The 18,181-nt window shown below is 38.6% G+C and overlaps 3 protein-coding genes across 4 annotated transcripts; 2 read left to right on the forward strand and 1 right to left on the reverse strand.

The window, feature by feature from the left end:
- Window positions 1-192: 192 nt before the first annotated feature.
- On the forward strand, window positions 193-6,555 carry LOC141903201 (uncharacterized). Its single transcript, XM_074791247.1, has 11 exons — window positions 193-366; window positions 952-2,685; window positions 2,764-3,095; window positions 3,210-3,416; window positions 3,507-3,548; window positions 3,630-3,809; window positions 4,242-5,006; window positions 5,358-5,462; window positions 5,642-5,807; window positions 5,897-6,012; window positions 6,273-6,555. Exons 1-11 carry the CDS (start codon window positions 243-245, stop codon window positions 6,438-6,440), a joined length of 3,939 nt encoding a protein of 1,312 aa, XP_074647348.1. The 5' UTR covers window positions 193-242; the 3' UTR covers window positions 6,441-6,555.
- Window positions 6,556-8,478: 1,923 nt separating this feature from the next.
- Window positions 8,479-12,694, forward strand: LOC141903214 (uncharacterized). Its single transcript, XM_074791287.1, has 3 exons — window positions 8,479-9,217; window positions 10,959-11,020; window positions 11,384-12,694. Exons 1-3 carry the CDS (start codon window positions 8,801-8,803, stop codon window positions 11,793-11,795), a joined length of 891 nt encoding a protein of 296 aa, XP_074647388.1. The 5' UTR covers window positions 8,479-8,800; the 3' UTR covers window positions 11,796-12,694.
- A 406-nt stretch (window positions 12,695-13,100) lies between these two features.
- LOC141903203 (uncharacterized) lies at window positions 13,101-17,812 on the reverse strand. 2 transcript variants are annotated; one of them, XM_074791255.1, is made up of 5 exons: window positions 17,624-17,812; window positions 17,114-17,252; window positions 14,356-16,551; window positions 14,225-14,270; window positions 13,101-14,137 (listed from the first exon to the last, which is right to left on the reverse strand). In XM_074791255.1, the coding sequence occupies exons 2-5, from the start codon at window positions 17,225-17,227 to the stop codon at window positions 13,203-13,205; spliced, it is 3,291 nt and encodes a 1,096-aa protein (XP_074647356.1). In that variant the 5' UTR covers window positions 17,228-17,252; window positions 17,624-17,812; the 3' UTR covers window positions 13,101-13,202. The 2 variants fall into 2 exon arrangements, with proteins under 2 accessions (XP_074647356.1, XP_074647357.1); XM_074791256.1 differs by having other exon boundaries at window positions 17,534-17,812.
- Window positions 17,813-18,181: the final 369 nt, after the last annotated feature.

An 18,181-nucleotide genomic window follows, 5' to 3' on the forward strand; every position in this document is an offset into this window, starting at 1 on the left:
AATGTACTTCATTGCATTACCAGTAAAACCATTTCCTACCTCGACAATATTAGATAAGATAGTCAGATATAAACATGGAGGATACTTTTTCAATCGAATAAAATGTTTTTCATGGTAAACTTGGTCTAGTAGAAGTTTATGATAAAAACAGTGTGTCCAAATCAATCCAAGCAATTAATTCATTAGCACTACCACTTCTGCAATGTTGATAATGGAAATTACATAATGCAAGCAAAATTTGAATGAAATTTAGGGATTTATTATTGGAGAATTGGTATCCACCGTATGCTTTGTATGTTGTAGGTAGTGATACCGAGATGCCTATTACTACTGACGTTGGTGGAGTTCACATTCAGTTTGCAAAAGGTAGAGATAAATCAGCAGCAGCTTGCAGCACGCCATGCATTCATTGAGTGAATAGTGTCATATTCCTCTGGGTTAAACGTGCTAGCTTCTTCATAATGAACGTAATAGGATTTTATATTTACTGACCAGGGAAGATAGCCTTTCATGATGGCTATCTTCATACTTAAACCTAGTTGAGATTATTTTAGAAACTAAAAAGAGAGAACATATAGCCCACTAGTCATGCTATTCATTCCATTCTCTAGCTATTTTGGTATATTGTTAGTATCACAAGTCTCCACCAGCCGGCAGCACATTCTAATTGTGTACAGGTTTGCACGAGAACTTCCCAATAGAATATCTAAAGCCTGGAAAAGGTTCCTAGAGGAAGACTAGAATTTCTATCTATATTCTTTTATTATTGAAATTTTGATAACCATTCAATATCTTGCATGTGTCTTTATGAAAAGAATTGTTTAAATGCTCGGATATGAATAGTAACACTTGGTAAAATATCTTATTTCAAAATTAATTTGAAGCGATCATTTTGCTGCTGAAAGTGATATTTCAATGAATTAGTAGAAAGTAATTTCCATAATATTTCAGATGAGAAAATTTCATCAGAAGAAACAGAGCAGACATTGAATAAGATGGGACCTAATGATCCGAGTTCAGCTATTATCAATGGGGATATTATTGAGTCAAATGGCACCGGTGATGCCACTGACAACGTTATCAAGGGAAAGGACTTACAAATTATGACAAAGTTAACAAATGGATGTTCAGAAGGATCGTTTGAATCAGTTGGTGCAGTGAATTGTCTAAGTGAAAATACGGAACATAAAGTGAATGGTTTAGATGATGGCGGTAAAACCAGTGAAGATGTTTTGGCTACAGGTGAATCAGTGGCTGTTAAGGCAAGTTCGATAGAAACCGTTCCTCACAGTCCTAATACGCAAGATGAAGAAATTGATGAATTGTTGTTGTTGTGTGAAAATAGCATCACGGAAACTGGAATAACCGTCAGCCCATCGGAGGATAAAGTCTTAGACAGCGGCGATGAAGAAATGGCTGCAGATTCCCCGAAAATGTCTAAATCGAAAAGTGATCATGAAAATGATCAGAAAATTGATGTGGATCTAGAAAATGAAGAGAACCTGGCTGATAAGGATGGCGATGTTACTCAGAATGATGAGGTAATGGGCGCCGATGATGAGGTTATGAATGGAAACGATACCGATCGAATCATCGAAAAAACGTCTGAATCGAAACTGTTGCAAATAGAATCAAAATTCGAAGCATCCGGAAAATTGACGGAAAGCTGCGCGAACAATGGATTATCGGAGTCAAATAAAATGACTCATTGCACTGATGATTCAATGAATGATGGCGATGAAAATGTAAATACAGATCTTCCTGGTTCAGTTAACGACAAAGGCGTTGATAATATTCAATTGTCGGACTCAATCGAGAATAACCGCGATGTTGTTGAAGCAGGTAATTCCGATACGAAAATAGATGCTGATGATGCGAGTGTCGTTGGCGTCGACGATTCACAGAAATCGCCCGACGAAATTTACGAACGAACGATCGGCGACGAAATCAACGCGATCGTGAACGGATCGAAAGATGAAAATGCATCGCTGAATAATCCCGGTGAGCAGGATGTGTTAGAGGTCGAGATCGACGCCGAAAGCGAGTATAACATCATCGAATTCGATGATACGAAATTGGACTGCGACTCGGTGGATGAAAACGTATTGAAAAGCCCGCCGCAATCGTCGGACGATACCGAATCGTCCTTTCCGAAGTCGACGAAAGTTACGGAAGATGAAAACCTGATTCTGGACGAAGGAGATGACGAAAACAGTGCCATGTTTTCTTCGAAGGACTCTTCGTTGTCGTCTAGTTGTAAAAGTAAATCATCGTCGGGCGCTCTGCAAATCGGTAAAAGTTTTCGCGACTCGTTCAAATGCGTCGTGGAAAACGCGCTCAACCATCTGTCGCAATCATCCGGCGACGATTCGCAAGTTGAAAAACTCGCGCCGGATAAAGCGTCGAATGAACCGGTCGTATCGGATGTACGGGTTGCATCAACGACGACGACGGCAACTTCTAGAAATTCAGGAAATTTGTTCGAAAATATGTCGTCCGCTCTGGTGACGTCTGCCGAGCATTCGGTAGTGAAGGAGGATGTAGTTGAAGATACGGTGGATGCTGCTGATAATAAAAACGAAGATGAGTCAATCATAGAATTGAATCAGTCGGAAACATTGAGCACTAGTAAAACGGATAACAGCATTCTGATATTAGAAAATAGTGATGAAGAGGAAGTTAAAGGTAAGAATCTCGCTTTTTTTGTCAGTTGATTCGGTTTTTGAAAACTTCATGACGTTTTTTCTTCATTCATTACTTCAGACGATACTGGCAATAAAGAAGTAGGTGATGATGAAAACATTGGAACCAACAAAGATTGTAACCAGATAACCGATGCTAGTCAAAGCGATGCTGTACGCAAACGAGTTGCATCACCCGAGGCGAATGAACCCGAGGCTAAACGTATGAAAGTCCCTCCGCCTGACGTGAACGATGCAAATTCTCAACCAATGTCGGATTTCAGTTCAAGTACGGAATCCGTACCTGTTTCCGATGGCTACGAAGCTATGGACACGTCAACGGGAACTTCCGTATCTAATGATGCTCGGACAAATAATGGAACGGACAGCGGAGATAAACCACAAAATAAAAAGGTAGTTTTAGATATCGGCTTCTACATGCGTTCAATGGATAATAAATCATGTCTGCATTAGGTCAAGATCTGGATTAAACAAATTCAAATGTTTCTTATTCTTGCATATTTGTAGGACTTCGAAGCATTCATGCAAGCTAAATTCAGTTTGTACCTTACGAAACAAATGGAGAAAATAATTGCACCTTTGCGAAAACGTGTGCAAGAGTTGAAAGTGAGCAACGAAGCTTGGAAAGCTACAGCGATTGAACTGCGCAAGAAAGTAGAAGAGGCCGAGGTGTTGATAAATCAAAACGAACTACAATCAAAGACCAATCGTAGGGTTAGTGTCGTTAGTATTCTGTGTTTATGATGAATGGTCGTGTTAGAAGTAAATCAGTATTTGCTATATTTGTTTATGTCATCATTGTAGGTTTCTACTCGTAGTATAGGCCTCCAGGTCGACAATTCAAAGGTAGATAACGAGAAAAATTATCTGTTACAATCAATGAAGATTACTGATTCTTCATATTTGCTGATTCGATAATTATTTCAGGTGGCTAAAATGCAACAAGCCGCGTTCGCCGCGTCGACCGTCATCGGTCACAATCGACCAGTTACTCCGCGTAAATCTCCACCAACGACCACGATACCGATCAGACCTAATCTTATGCCAGCGAATACGACTCTGACCACATCATCCAATACGATGTCTCAGTTAGTTCGTCAAATGCAGGTAAAAAAAACTGAACAGAAAAGAATTATTTGAATGTACCCGATATGAACAATTCTGTACATTCGATAGCATTTAGTTTTATCCTTCCTTACCAGTATTTATTGCATAAAGTATGTGTAAATCCATTACTGACTTTCTCGATGAATTTGACTGCATAAGACTCTGTAAAACGTAAGACAACAGGGCAAATTTAGGGACATTGAGTTTGCCCTTTTCATCAAGACAAAGATCGTTAAAACCTGCCCTTGTTTATCTGAACAATTCCTTATTCATTTCTTCTAGACCTTGGCCTTCCAATTTTCCTAAAATCGACCCTGAGGTCTGTTAGAAATAGGTATTCATTTGCTTGTATGGGGCTTGAATTCAAGCTTCTCTAATAGAAATATCTGATGCGATGATTACTACATGCTTTCTATCAATTTCTTTTTATAGTTCGTTCCATCGCCTGCGACTCCGCCTTCCGTCACTAACTTCGCTAAACAGAATCAGCACCAGATTATAAAACCTGCTGGTAAGGCGATGATGCCAGCGACTCTTCCAGCAGTAATAACCTCAACTGGTCAACGCGTAGTCAATGCCAACGTAGTCAATTCAACAATTGCGCAACAAATCAATGTAGCGACGAGCGGTACTATAATGACGACGAATCCGCGCGACGTGCAACTGTTTCCGAATTCAATCACCGTACCGGTTTCTGCGGTCAGACAAAACGGGCCGAGATTTACGTCGGGTGTCATCGGTCAACCTCGACTAGCCGTACCGGCTCCGACGACGCTGACAACCACAACGCGACCGCCTTCATTACAGGTAATCGATTTAACCGGCGACGATTCGCTGAAAAAGAAACCGACCGGCAGCGTGAATATCGTACGAGGTCCCGCTCCGCCGCAGCTAGTCACCGGAAACATTCAGGGCGTGATGCAACAAGTTCGGCCGCTTCAGCAGTTACCGGCGGGTACGGGAATACTGGTGAATAATCAAGGACAAGCCGTGTATCTGAGACAGAACTCAGCGGTGCCGAACACGACGCCGACGATCATCTATCAAGCCCCAGCTGTTAGCACGTCGTCGCGTCCTCCGATTGTAACTCTACTCCAGCAGCCTCCGGCCGGTAGTAACGTACGATCAACGATAGTTCAGGTTCCAGCGTCTTCACCACTACTACAACAAGCTAGCTTCCCTCAAACTGCTAATGTGGTATGTTGCATATTATCAATGTTAAAGATGAGATTTTTGAAATTGATAACCAGTGCTGTCCAATTGAGTGCTGTCGGTAAGAGGAAAATCTTGCCGACAATCACTCCTTGTCAGTCGAAATAGCTTCTGGGTCCTGTGGGTGATCATTATAATCATTTGTTACCTGTTCAAACTTTTGCTTTACCTATGTAATCATATTATTTGCGCAGAGTTTCTTGAGTTAGATTATTTAGAACAGGCTGTATGCCATAATGTTACTTCCAATACATCTTTTTGTTGAATGTCACTTGTTAGTCAGGATGTTTAGTACACAGAATTCATGTAATGTACGGGTTCATATATTATTTTCAGATGAAGTCTCCGGCTGTGATGCCTCGGCAACAAATTACACCGGCATTACCAGCGGCACCTAAACAAACAGCAGTTCAACTTCCTTCATCATCATCAATCACTGTCGTACGTATCACACCTTCATATCCATCCGAGTCTAGATGCTATGTTCAAATAAATGCCTCTTTCTATAACCATCGATGAAACAATGCCTTGTTCGATGTCCATTGAGTTACTTACCGTTCCTATTCACAACGAGCATTACAATGTTGCGTGTGGCTTTTCACTTTCTCGTTGAATTTCAGACACCACCACCTCCTAAACCAGTCACAGTTCAGACTAATACGACAAAACCGACCCCGATAGCGGTTGAACATCCAGCTCCTTTACCGCTGCAACCGCAATCTACATTAAAAAATGGAAAATCTGTGCCTCCAAAACCTGGTCTGAAAATATCCAGAGTTACCCAAGGTAAAATCCAGATAATATTTTGTATGCTGCTAAATGATTCTAATAGTGATTTTCATCCGATAAATGTGATTCATTTCAATGTATTACAGGAATAGTTTTATCATGGAACATGCAAGTGTCATTGAATCACGAAGAGATCTCTCGTTATCAGCTGTACGCCTATCAGGAGAGTTCAGCGCCGCCTAGTACTTCATTGTGGAAACGAGTAAGTGGAATATTGAGGAAACGGAGTCAGTTTTGATTAAGTTCTATGAATATAAACTGATTTCAATCTAAAACTGTGGAACTAGATGTTTAGGTTCACTCGACCCTTTCAGTGCATCTTGTAAAATTGGTGGACTTCACTAGTGCATCTTTAAGAATTGATTTTGAGTTTGTTTTACCCTAAGTGTCCATCAAATACTGCATCAAATGAAGTCAAATATGTCATGGAATATATTTCATCGAATAGTGAATGTATTTCAGGTTGGAGATGTGAAGGCGTTACCGCTTCCGATGGCGTGTACTTTAACGCAGTTCCAAGAAGGAAATCGTTATCATTTCGCCGTACGGGCGATTGACTCTAAAAATCGTGTTGGACCATTCAGCGATCCATCCAGTATTCATCTACAGCCATCAACGTCATCTTCATAACGAACAATCTACTCAAGCTTACTAATTTCATGACAACAAATGCGGCCAACAACGAAAAAAACAATCCGAGACGAAATGAAAAACCTGTTCGTGTAAACCTTAATTTATGAATTACCGTGCTGTATATATAAATACATATATATATATATATATATATATATATATATATATATATATATATATATATATATATATGATAAATGATTCCGAAGCATTTAACGATATTTTCAATTCAATATATTTCCTTAGAAAGCCAGTAAATAAACATTCCAGAATGTACGGTTAAATCTTTATCAATCGGGCTTTGGTAATTACCGGGTAAAGGATAGTTTAGTCTGCATACCGGGTAAGGGTTATCCTATGACCTATGAACAGTAAAGTGAAAGAAAAGTGAATTTTGTAATTTATTCGCCAAGATGTTAAATAGATATAGATATATACATATGTAAATACATTGTATTTCAGTAAATTGAATTAGTAACTATTTGCAAATTTCTGACTATGGAATGGTTTGTGTAAATAATACCTTTTTGCGAAGCGAAACTTTTGTTATTCCAGATTATTTGGGACCGGTTTTCAGTTTAAAAGTCCAGATTAAATGTCCTGATTTTATGTAGAGAGAGACCACAAATCTTTTTGCAAAAGAGAATACTCTCATCGTATTGCTATCTGAAAATGCTATAATACCAGTTACTACATCTTGAGAAAAAATTATATGATTTATTTTCGTTTTAACAGAGAAAAAGTTAGTTTGCATCTTTCTACTTAAAAATGATGACTGGAAATGTTTCGGACGCTGTGTATACAATTTATCCAGAAAACTACAGTAAAATATATATATATATATATAAATGTGTTTATAGAAATTTATTAATAAAACGAATTCAGATTTTTATATGTGTAAAGATACATGGATATTCGTTCTGATTTTCTCTGGAAGCTTATAATCTTTTCGGTCCGTGGGAGATTTTCTCTTTGAAAGCACGATTTCAATTTCATATTTTATCTGCTGTAGGGCCCTATTAGTGACACTGGTCGCTTAATGAAGCCGGGAGCGTTTGGTCTCGTATTTCTGGGATGGCGGGGCCGGTTGCTTAGTGATGGCTTAGACTTAAGACCAGTCTAATACCAACTTAGTTCTATAGCCAATCTAACAACTTAAGATTTAAGACCACCTTTGGACTTAAAAGTCATGACTGTGCAACAGCTCGAGTGAAGTATAGATGAGTTATATCAGCGAACAACGAAATGTTGCGGCTATTTCCAAACTATAGAATATAAACCATGGACGTATAAATCCTAGTTTATGGTAAAACATATCGCGGCAGTTTACTGCGTACTGGTTTCAGTGGCAGTTTTTTCAGCTAACCGCAGTCACAACCTGACTGTCAAGTGCTGCCCCTATATTTATCGATAGCGGTGAACTTGTAAACTAACTTGATTGGGCATTAATTGGACTGTGGCAAGCGAGCAATAAGTTAGTTCACATATTCACCGCCAACGTTGTGTATAGGGGCAGCACATGACTGTGATAAAATTCACATGTTGCGCGGCGTTTGTGAGTCGTAAATAGGCCAACGAAAAAATTAACACTGGTATTTCAAAAAATATAGTGAAGGAAATTACGGCAGTTTTTATTCAGTAGTGTTTCAAGAATTGCTGAATTTCTTTAAAGGTGAATCCCGGCACTCAGCGGCCCGAGAGAGCGGTCCGATCTTGAAAGACCGGCTGCCGCGGGTCCGCCGCCAAGTGCAGCGGAGGAAGTCGATCCGAACCCCGGTTGACAAATGCACCCACCGGCCCGGCTCGTGTGGGCTCTCGTAAGGGTCCATAGGGAGCAAGTCCCCTCTAAATATGCCCAGCCACCCGTCACTCGTCAAGAAGCGTCGGTCGCACTGACTCGACGGAAGCCGAGGCATTTTATACAGTACTAACGGCGTGAGCCGTGAATGCGCGCAGTACTGGTGTAATAGTACGGGCGGTCGTTATAGCACTTGATATTGTTTTGAGTGTAGATTCCTCGTCTATTGATTTCCCTTATCAGTATTGGCCCGGCATGTACATTCTAGGACAGCTTTATGCGCGTTCACGTTATTAATATGCCTTTGCATATAATACCAGTCTGATATACAGCGGAGAGAGGGGTGTGTTTATCGCAAATCTAGTGAATTTAATGCGGGGTATAACTAACACCCATGTGGAATAAAAAGGATCATATTTTTTCACATTATCAATAAAACTTATGACTCAACAATTAAGTTCGACTTGATATCGGAGAATCTGGAGTTATATAAAAATATATCATTGAGTAATTTTCAACGCGAGTGTGCTCAATTCAGTCGAAATATTCTTGGATAAGAATGGCTCAGGCTACGTCGACTCCTCAGGACCAGAGTTACAATACTCCGAGTCACAATGCAACGATATCAACCATCGCTTACTCTCACGGCGGCTCGCAGTATGTCGACCCTAAAAAACACGAAATGGCAGTTGCTTACCGAAACGAAAAATCAAGAGCGCAAATGAACAGTTTTACCTACGGAGATGGAAGAATTCCGTTTTTCATTGCTATCGGTTGTTTTGGGGTGGGATTTTTAATGTTCGTTATCGGCGCCACGATTACCGGTTTATACCACACCGGTCGCGTTGTATTAGGTCGAGATGGTTCGTTTATAGGACCTATGATCTTAGTTCTTGGTCTCTTGTTTTGCGCTCTGGGGGCCTATTTTATCTACAGGGCGCACATCAAGAGCTCGCAAAGCAGAGCTAAAACCAAGGTGGGTATCTAATGATTAACACATCGATTCCTAAAGGCAAACTACGTAAGTGTGCGCCTGCTCTACTTTTACTTTGCCAAAATAATATATTTCAATGGTATTTTGCTGAAAAAGAATTATTATTTATAAGGCTACGTTCTCGATCAGGTATGTTATTCTGAACTGATCACGTAAATTTTAGACACGTATTTCAAGTTTTTTTTTATATGCACATATATTGCGCTTGAACATGACCCATAAATCTCTCGATTTCAAAAGATCCATTCCAAACACCCTACGAACTATGTGGCCTTGACTGTTATTTACCCAAGTGAAGATAAAAAGTTTCGTTAGAAATTATTTTTTCTGCGAGGAGCTTAGTCAGTCCTACGTAGCAAATGAACAAAACCATGAATTGGTTTCTAATGCCGAAATGAATCCATTGGATAGAAATCAGAAATATTTCATTAAACGAATTTTTTTGTAAAATGCACGCTGAAAAACATATGTGCTAAAATGGATCCTCTATTTTTTTAAGTGTCGTCCTATTTTTATAACAATCAAAGAGTTTAAAAACTCTTATGTCACATCAATGAGTAAGGTAAATATATGTTTGGGTCGCGGTTTTGTGTTTCGCAAATCATAGTCAGGGTCTCAATAACTGTACTGTTTGTACTAAAGAATCTCGTGTCCTTAGTTACGACAATAGCAAAAACAATGTTTTGGCCATCATGCTGGTACGTGGCACAAAAAACCATGCTAAAATGTTCTTAACATTTCCTTTCCTTGGCGATTCCCAAGTGTTTTATGTCTATCCGTGTTATCGACAAATCCCCAGCCACTAGCTTTCATCTGCAAGCTTTAGCGGAGTTAATGCAGTGTCGTTTTAGAGAAAATTGTTCTGCAAATAATGTTTCGGACAGGACGAATTAAGTAATGATGATTAATTCACTTTATCACAGGGAAACTACTTCAAGATCATATTTGGAATCGTCGTCCGAGCAAATATTGATAACCTGAAATCCTAAGCGAAGGCCGCTCGTAGCATTACACGTAGATATTGGGCATGACCTCATGCTGATTAAATATAAACCTGATTTTACATTAAATTAGTATAACACGACACACATTTCGTTCGACGATTAATCAACTTATCACTAGGAACTTATCAGTTCAGTATTTAACATGAATGATATCGAATGCGCGATACTCATGGGTGTATATGTATATGGGTGGGTGCTGGTACGGCCATGCAAGTGTAAATACATACATAACATTTATATATAGAAACTAAGTAATTTTCCGGTTATATATATATATATATACCGGTATCAGAAAACAGGTTTTTATATTGCGTACGATTTACGAACATTTTGCATATTTATTCGAAGTGGATGCGCGATGTACGTACAGTCAGTCCCCGGCATTTGCTTGGAGTAAATTAGATAACGTTATGTCAGGGCAAGCGGTTTAATTTCTTAAGGTTATGTAGATACTTATATAGTATCGATATGCCTGAAATGGTATGCCAAAATTCCAAAACAATGACCGTGAACTGTTTTGTCTGAGTAAATCCGCTGAGAGAATTCTTGATAACCCGCTGTTATTCAAACCTATTTCGAACATATTTTAGTACATTCCTTTCCACGAAGTGTTATTTTCTATTAGATATACAGTTCCTATACGTAACTTGTGTGGCTTTTACTGAAAATCATCAACGAAACCGTGTTAAAAAAAGTTTCACATTTTGTTTTTATTTTAGTTCAAATCAGAAGGTTTCACGACAGTAACCTCATCAAACAGAGCTTTTTCACACGATGAAAGGTAAACCAAATATTCATTCTTCACAATGACAATCTATGGATCTAAGGCGGTGCACGGAATGCGTTCACCAGCCCTGGCAGTGGTTGTATCCACAGTGACCTCCGTCGCTCTACGATCCTAGTGGTACAACAGACAACAGACCATGTGCCCTAAAAATTCCTTTTTTAGGTCTTCTTTTCCTTCTGTTGAAATTGAGTAGTAAAATGTTCCAGAATGCACTAAATGGCATTAAAAATTCCACGATTTTCTAGGGGAGAGCGCCTAGACACCAAATGCCTATTTTCATTAAAAAAATATCACCAGAATGCGACGTGGAGGGCGTTCGATCATTAATCATGTGACGTATTTTAATCTTTTTTCCAGCTATAAAACTAAATCTGGTACATATTCCGATAAGGCCGTTTCGACGGTCAATTCAACGTCTTACGCGAGAGATGCAACGTTTTCGTCGTTAGACTCCAGTCAAGGCTCGATGAACCGTACTCCAGGGGTCGTTAGTCCTGTTAGTTATAACCCGCAAGGGCCTAGAGGTTACTACTACGACAACTACGCTATGCACGGCTACGCGACGGATCCGAGCGGTGGGCCTCTCAGACGGCCGAAGAGTCACGAGAGTTTAGACAGCCATGGTCGCGTCATACGAGCCAGTTTGGATGATTTGTACAAACCGGACGAACTAAATTCGGACACTGGCAAACAAGCGGAAACAAATAGTCGCCATTCTTCAAATCGAAGTGAAGAATTTAGCGAAATACCTTTAGAAAATACGCAATAATCTTACATTGATATTCTACGTATTTTTCGTATTTCATATATTAATATTCATACATACAATTATGTTAAAATGAAGTGAAGGGGAAATTTTTGAATAATTACGAAAATTCCGTGAGCAAAACTATGTCAATTTAAAGATATTGCAGGGTTAATTTTGAAACAATTGTAACTTGTTCTAGAAGTGCCGCTGTTTGCTGCACAGCAATCAATCTGTACCATATCAGCCATGAATCTGTCAATCCATTGTCCGTCTGAATATCTCAGATTAGGGCCGTCATACCCGTATCTGCGCTTATACCTCACATATCTTAAAAACGTATCGCAAATATTCGTCCAGAAAGCGCCACCTACACATATACACTTCTTGTGGTATTTTTCAAAGTTTTTATATATAGCTTTTTATACACGCATTATCTTTGATTGGTTGTTAGTTTTTTGATTAATGTACGGAATGTTTGATGTTTTTTTACTCGTTTCGTCCATGTCAAATATGTGAACACGATTTGTTTCCGTCAAGTTTCATTGTCAGGAAGCTATGATTTTGTAAATAGTAAATCGATAATTATATTTGAATATTCATGATGCAAAACATAGTATATATATTTTATGAATTAATTTAAGATATTTTGCTAATTGAAATTATATACTACTTAAATTATTTGAGCCTTTATAATCGGATATTATTCTAATATATATTAATCTGCGGTGATGAATAGTGAGTATACCGGTATATTATGTATTTGTTTTAATTGTTATCAGAATATTTAGATATATTATATTGTATATTAAATGATTATAGAAAAATGTATTCATTGGTTCATTCATGAATCTATACTCAAACAATGATAAATGCGATATCATTATCATTATCAAATAGTTTGCTTTTTTCAATAAAATATGATACGCCATAAATCAGTAAGTTTGTGTTTTTTGTGGACCCAACTTTATCTTTATCTCTTTTTTATCTTAAGTTAGTTTTAATAGCCAGCTTTTTGTCGTGTCAGTTTAGAAATTGAAGCGCGACTCTGCCTTACCAGTATACTGAGTTGAAGATCAAGGAAATTGAGATATGGTGAATAAACAATGTATTGATTCTACGGTTTCGTTCCAGCTAATCGTTCCAGATGGCTTGACATCTACTTATTGCCTCCTGTTATGTTACAACTAACGGAAATAACACCAGTATCAACGTCGTTTCATCAGTGTTCAGTGTGCATCATATAAACAGAATAGTTCCCTCCCATCGCATAGATATACATAAAATGACACTTAAAATCAGTTTCACATATTTATTAACGTCAAACACCATATGGAACACCAATGCAAGCTTAGCTTCGGGCAAAAAAAAACTAATGGTGATTTTTCTAAAAATGCACTACATCTACTGACGCGGTAATAAACAAGAAAACTAACATCCTTCGAGTCTATTATTATCTGTCTTCTTTCCCCAGACCTGTTTTTCGAACTTTAGCAAACTTTTACAGTACGTATTGCCGAGGTGCAAACAGTTTCTTTTCGATTTCACGAGATCTATCGCATCTTTGAGACTCAATTCCTGCATGTACATGATCGCAGCTACAACTACTGCCCCGCTATGAGCATTTCCATCCTGGTGACAATGCACCAAACAACAACCACCACGTTTCGCACTTAAAGCGTCCGATACAAAAAGTACAGTCGAATTAAAGTGATTGAAAGGGAGTTCTGATTCGTCAACTTTTAGATATTCTACACGTCCCGGAAACGCGTTTCCTATTTCAGTAGAAATATTAACGGTGTGAGTAATTGACAAATGTTTCAGAACGTCCTCGCTACTAGCGTGTTCATCACTACCGAGATAAAGCTTTCCATCTAAAATCTCCGATGGATAAGTTATGATCGAACCACCGTCGTCTTGCGACGAGCGACACATAAAGCTAAATTTCGCGCTAAATCGATCAAAGCCTTGATCCAGAATAGATGGTTTTAGTGCCCGGGCTCGTAGGGCGTCGACAACCAGAGACAAACGACTATCTGTTAAATCATACGTACGTCCGTTTGCATCGTAAACTATGATCAACGAATCATTGAATACAGAAAATTCGATGCCTTCGGAAAAGTCTTCGCTACTTATCGCGGTTTGGACGTGTTTTTTGACGAACGCATCTTCGTCTCGACTATCTATAATGATTAACTTTTCATCTTTCGTTGCTTCGACGTCGTTCAATAAGTTGTACAGGTTAGAACAGGATATATAGATCGGTTCGTCTGACAGACCATCGCTTACATCATCATCCGGATTATTCCACGGATGAATACGATCTTTAATATCGCCAATCGAAGTCCTGTTTGAAATGCAACTCGCTGAAATTAAGAAATATCGATGAGTAGTTATCATCAAAAAGACTTTAAAAAGATTGGAACAACATCATCGAGAAATGGAAATGAGACCTTTTCTATCTTTGACGTCGACGTCACTTTCGCTACCGTCATCGCCCTGCAATAGAAAAATATTACTGCATCGTTTGTATACCTGATACCATTGCACTATGTAAACAGATTTTTTCCACGCAGTTTCATACCGAATGATTAGTCTTTGCGTTGTGATGCCTTATCACTTTTACATCTCCAATCCCATTTCTGTTAGAGTGTTCACTATCCCCAGATTCGAGATCTTCCCAATCGCGTTCTGTTTTCTTCTTGCTTCGTCCAAAAAGTCCTAACTTTCTCTTGTGTTTACTGGACGATTCTCGTTCGTCGTCGCTTTCGTCCAGATCATTGCCCTTTTTCTTCGTCTTCTTTTGCTTTCTCTTATCAGAAGCTCCGTCCTTATCTGAACCACAATCAGACTCTGAGTCACTATTTCTACGATTTTCTTTCTTTTTAGATTTTTGCTTCCCGTCTTTCTTGTCTTTCCTCTTTTTATCTTCATCGCTTTTATCTGCGTCCTTCTTTTTTGACCACTTCGACCTTTTACTTACTTTCCTCTTTCGCTCTTCATCTGAACCTGAATCATCGGAACTCCCATCTTTCTCTTCCCTAGACGACCTTACTTTAGACTTTTGGTTTTCCTTACCAATATTTTCGTATCCCTTTTTCGACTTCTTTTTTTTATCTTCGTTGCCGTGCGGTTTACGCTCTTTTTTCTCATTAGTTTCCTTCCGTCGTTCTTTTTTCATTTCGTTAACAGATTCGTCTTCGCTTACACTTTCTGACTTTTTCTTTTTTCCTTTCTTTTGATGATGTTTTTTTTTTGCCTTACCTCTATTGACCTCATCGCCGTCGTCGTCATTAGAATAATCATTTGTGTACCTATTCAGATGGATCACTTGTATCTCATCTTCGAAAATGCTACTACTTCTCCCACTCTTTCCCGATTTAGACTTGTCCTTCTTTTTCTTGTCTTTCATTTCCTTCTTTGCTTCCTTTTTCTTTGCTTTTCTCTCAGCTTTCTTACTGTCATCTGCCTTATCTTCGAATTCACTTTCAGATCCTGCTTCAGAATCAGTGGCCTGTTTCTCGTTTTTCTTCGATCTGTATTTCAATCTTCCAAACAACGAATAACCTTTAACACTTTCTAAATGAGCATCCCTTTTGTCTTTAACAGCGCATTTTTTGGTCTTCGCGTCCAATCTTGTTTCGTCGTCGCTTTTATGAGAAATTGGCTCACTATCATCGTCATCAGTGGCGTCATCGTCACCATTATCATCTTCATAATCCTTTACACAGAACAGTAGTCTCGGTTTTCCCATGTCAGCTGTAAAGTTAGCAGTGCTTTCATCGTTACTCAAATCTTTAACTTCACCTGTATCCGTATCTTCTGCTTCATCCAGAGACGCATTTACAACACCCAACCCCTGCATCATTTCAACGCTAGGCCGAACGTAACGCTGCGAAAAAAGTGGTCGATCTTTCACGGCTGCTGTTTTGTTCTTCTTCTGCATCAGATAGTTTCTAAACTCTTCATTTGGATTAGTAAGGTGGCTGAATTCTTCCGGCTCTGACTCGGACCCGTTGCCGTTTTCACCAGCCTGTACCTGTTCTTTCTTTTTACGTCGTTTCCAAAACGGAACCTTTTTCTTTGCATTAGTTTTAGAAGCATCCTTTGATTCTTTTTCTTTGCTTTTTCTTATTTTACTGTCATCGTCACTTTTCCCACTATTATGGCGACTTATTCCATTTTTCTTCGAGGAGCATTCGTTGTCACTTTCTTCATCATCTCCATCTTCGTCTTCTTTATTTTTCTTTTTCTTTTTAATTGACCATCTTGATTTTTTATCCTCGGGTTTATGTTTTGACGATGGTTTCTCATCTTTATCTTTATCATTCTTTCTACTTTTTGACGATCTTTTACTGGATGTCTTATCCTCATTTTCATCATCAGATCCGACGTAACTTTCTTTTCTTCGCAGCAAAGACCATCTTCTTTTCGGGTGCTTTTTATTTTCGTCAGTATCCTCCTGATCGCTGCTATTGTGTTTCAAGTGTTTAGTGTGTGAATCGCTTTTTGGTCTTTGTTTTCTTGTCTTCTTCTCATTTTTCCGCGGTGAGTCTTCGCCGCTCTCAGTTTTGGCTCTCGGCTTGACGCCATTTTCGTATGTTTTATTACTCAGTGCTGGACTCAGTTTTTGCGAGCTGATGAATACAGGAGTCGATTCTTGGTCTCCTTGATATGACTTTTCACTCTCAATCGTGTCGCTCTCATCATCTGAAGGAATTATTTGTATTTCTTGAATTTCACCGCGCTTATTCCGCCGTCGTAATCCCCGGGATTTCTTCTGAAAGAGGAACAATTTTCAGAGTAAGTCGATAAGATACACAATATCCGTAAGGTGGCTGTACGAGAGAAATCCTACAATAATTCAGCCAAAGAAGAAACATATATGAACTTTTTTGGCTGTATTTATTGAGTGGGATTTCTCGCGTGAAAATGAATCATTCAGCTAATTTCTTTACAATCTACACCTTATTCAAGATAACCTGCAGCGAACAGTCAAATTCAAATCTATGCGTGTGAACAAGGCATCAATTCTTAAAATCTATATTCAATAACTCAGTTCGTTATTCACCGTGGAACCGGTATTTGGTATCGAAGTTGTTAAAAATTGGGGCAACATTCGGTCGTACATTGACACATATGAACAGAATTCTAATTCAAAGTCTATAACAACACGAGGCGTGGTGTATGTACCGTCATAGAATTCAAATCAAATTGATTTGAGTTCTATGGTACCATATAGGTAATTGAATAATTTAACGGTTACATTATATTTACATATCAAAAGCAAAACCGTATAGGAATATTTAGATTAAACTGCAATTTGACATTAGTATACTAACTTCTGTTCCTCGATATGAGATGCGAGGGCTTCCATCCGAGTGCCCAGCTGCCGTTTCGAAAATTCCTGATTTGGGGAACACTTTCGGAATCGCATTTATATCTGCATCGGCCATTTCAGCCCCTCAATTATCACACGGCCTATAGTTAAAGTAATAATAGACGAATAAATTTCAGCGATTTAATGTTATTCACACATGAAGTTATACAGTATAACAGGCTACAACGCTAAACGTACATATATGAAAATCAAAATCTCCTTCGCAAAATAAATTGTTTATCTTTTAATCATGACGGTTAGCCAGTTTAGTATGAAGAAAAATCTTTATTTGATAGACAAAATCATATTCCATCCCGCAGAAGTAAGTAAATAAGTTGAAATTTGTTTTCCCTTAAGCTAGGTTTCCTAAACTATGCTTCACCTTAAATACAAGAATATAAATTCCAGAAATCTCATTTTACACAAGTCCTTAGGTTCTGGCGAATCGTGTGATTTTGACTGCAATACATACCACCGCCTTTTTCGTCTTCAACGACTTTCTTGGTTGTTTCAACTAACACGTTCGAAGTGTAAGGTATATCATGATTCCAGTTGAAGTTGAATTATGACATATCTTCTTAAGTGCTCATGCGAACAACACTTTACAGTGATCTGTTCTTAGATATATACACAAGTTACTGCAGTAAAACATGACTCTCAAATCATACTCGATAAGAACTATTAGAGCTTGATATTACATTTAAAAGAACAGACTACGAAATGTCACCCCAAACCAAACCGGTTCCTGCAAATCACTGTCAAAACGTTGTCCTGCCATTATTGGGCGTTTTGCAGTCATATTCTAAAGTCTCATTCTAAAGATAATTGTCTAGTTCTCCTTAAAAACTCGTTATCACTTCGTCGGAATTCATTTGCTGTCGTCGAGGTCTCTGCACAGCACAGTCGAACTGGGCGAACTGGGTGCTGATTTTGTGCCTAATCCATATGGAAAGAATCCGATGTATGCACGAGCACGGCTCTCTTACAGATTGACCATCTAAACCTTTATTCTACGTAGTAAATTTTTAGT

The sequence above is a fragment of the Tubulanus polymorphus genome, chromosome 4, assembly GCF_964204645.1.
Source record: "Tubulanus polymorphus chromosome 4, tnTubPoly1.2, whole genome shotgun sequence".
In the NCBI taxonomy this organism is placed as follows: Eukaryota; Metazoa; Nemertea; class Palaeonemertea; order Tubulaniformes; family Tubulanidae; genus Tubulanus; species Tubulanus polymorphus.

Bases quoted from the DNA above. Each gene is read 5' to 3' on its own strand.
- LOC141903201 (XM_074791247.1), top strand. From the start codon at position 243: ATGAAATTTAGGGATTTATTATTGGAGAATTGGTATCCACCGTATGCT. The intron at 3,549-3,629 runs GTAGATAACGAG...TAATTATTTCAG, and splicing joins TCCAGGTCGACAATTCAAAG to GTGGCTAAAATGCAACAAGC. The intron at 6,013-6,272 runs GTAAGTGGAATA...AATGTATTTCAG, and splicing joins GTACTTCATTGTGGAAACGA to GTTGGAGATGTGAAGGCGTT.
- LOC141903214 (XM_074791287.1), top strand. From the start codon at position 8,801: ATGGCTCAGGCTACGTCGACTCCTCAGGACCAGAGTTACAATACTCCG. The intron at 9,218-10,958 runs GTGGGTATCTAA...TTTTTATTTTAG, and splicing joins AAAGCAGAGCTAAAACCAAG to TTCAAATCAGAAGGTTTCAC. The intron at 11,021-11,383 runs GTAAACCAAATA...TCTTTTTTCCAG, and splicing joins GCTTTTTCACACGATGAAAG to CTATAAAACTAAATCTGGTA.
- LOC141903203 (XM_074791255.1), bottom strand. From the start codon at position 17,227: ATGGCCGATGCAGATATAAATGCGATTCCGAAAGTGTTCCCCAAATCA. The intron at 14,271-14,355 runs GTATGAAACTGC...TTTCTATTGCAG, and splicing joins ACGCAAAGACTAATCATTCG to GGCGATGACGGTAGCGAAAG. The intron at 14,138-14,224 runs GTCTCATTTCCA...TCTTAATTTCAG, and splicing joins CGACGTCAAAGATAGAAAAG to CGAGTTGCATTTCAAACAGG.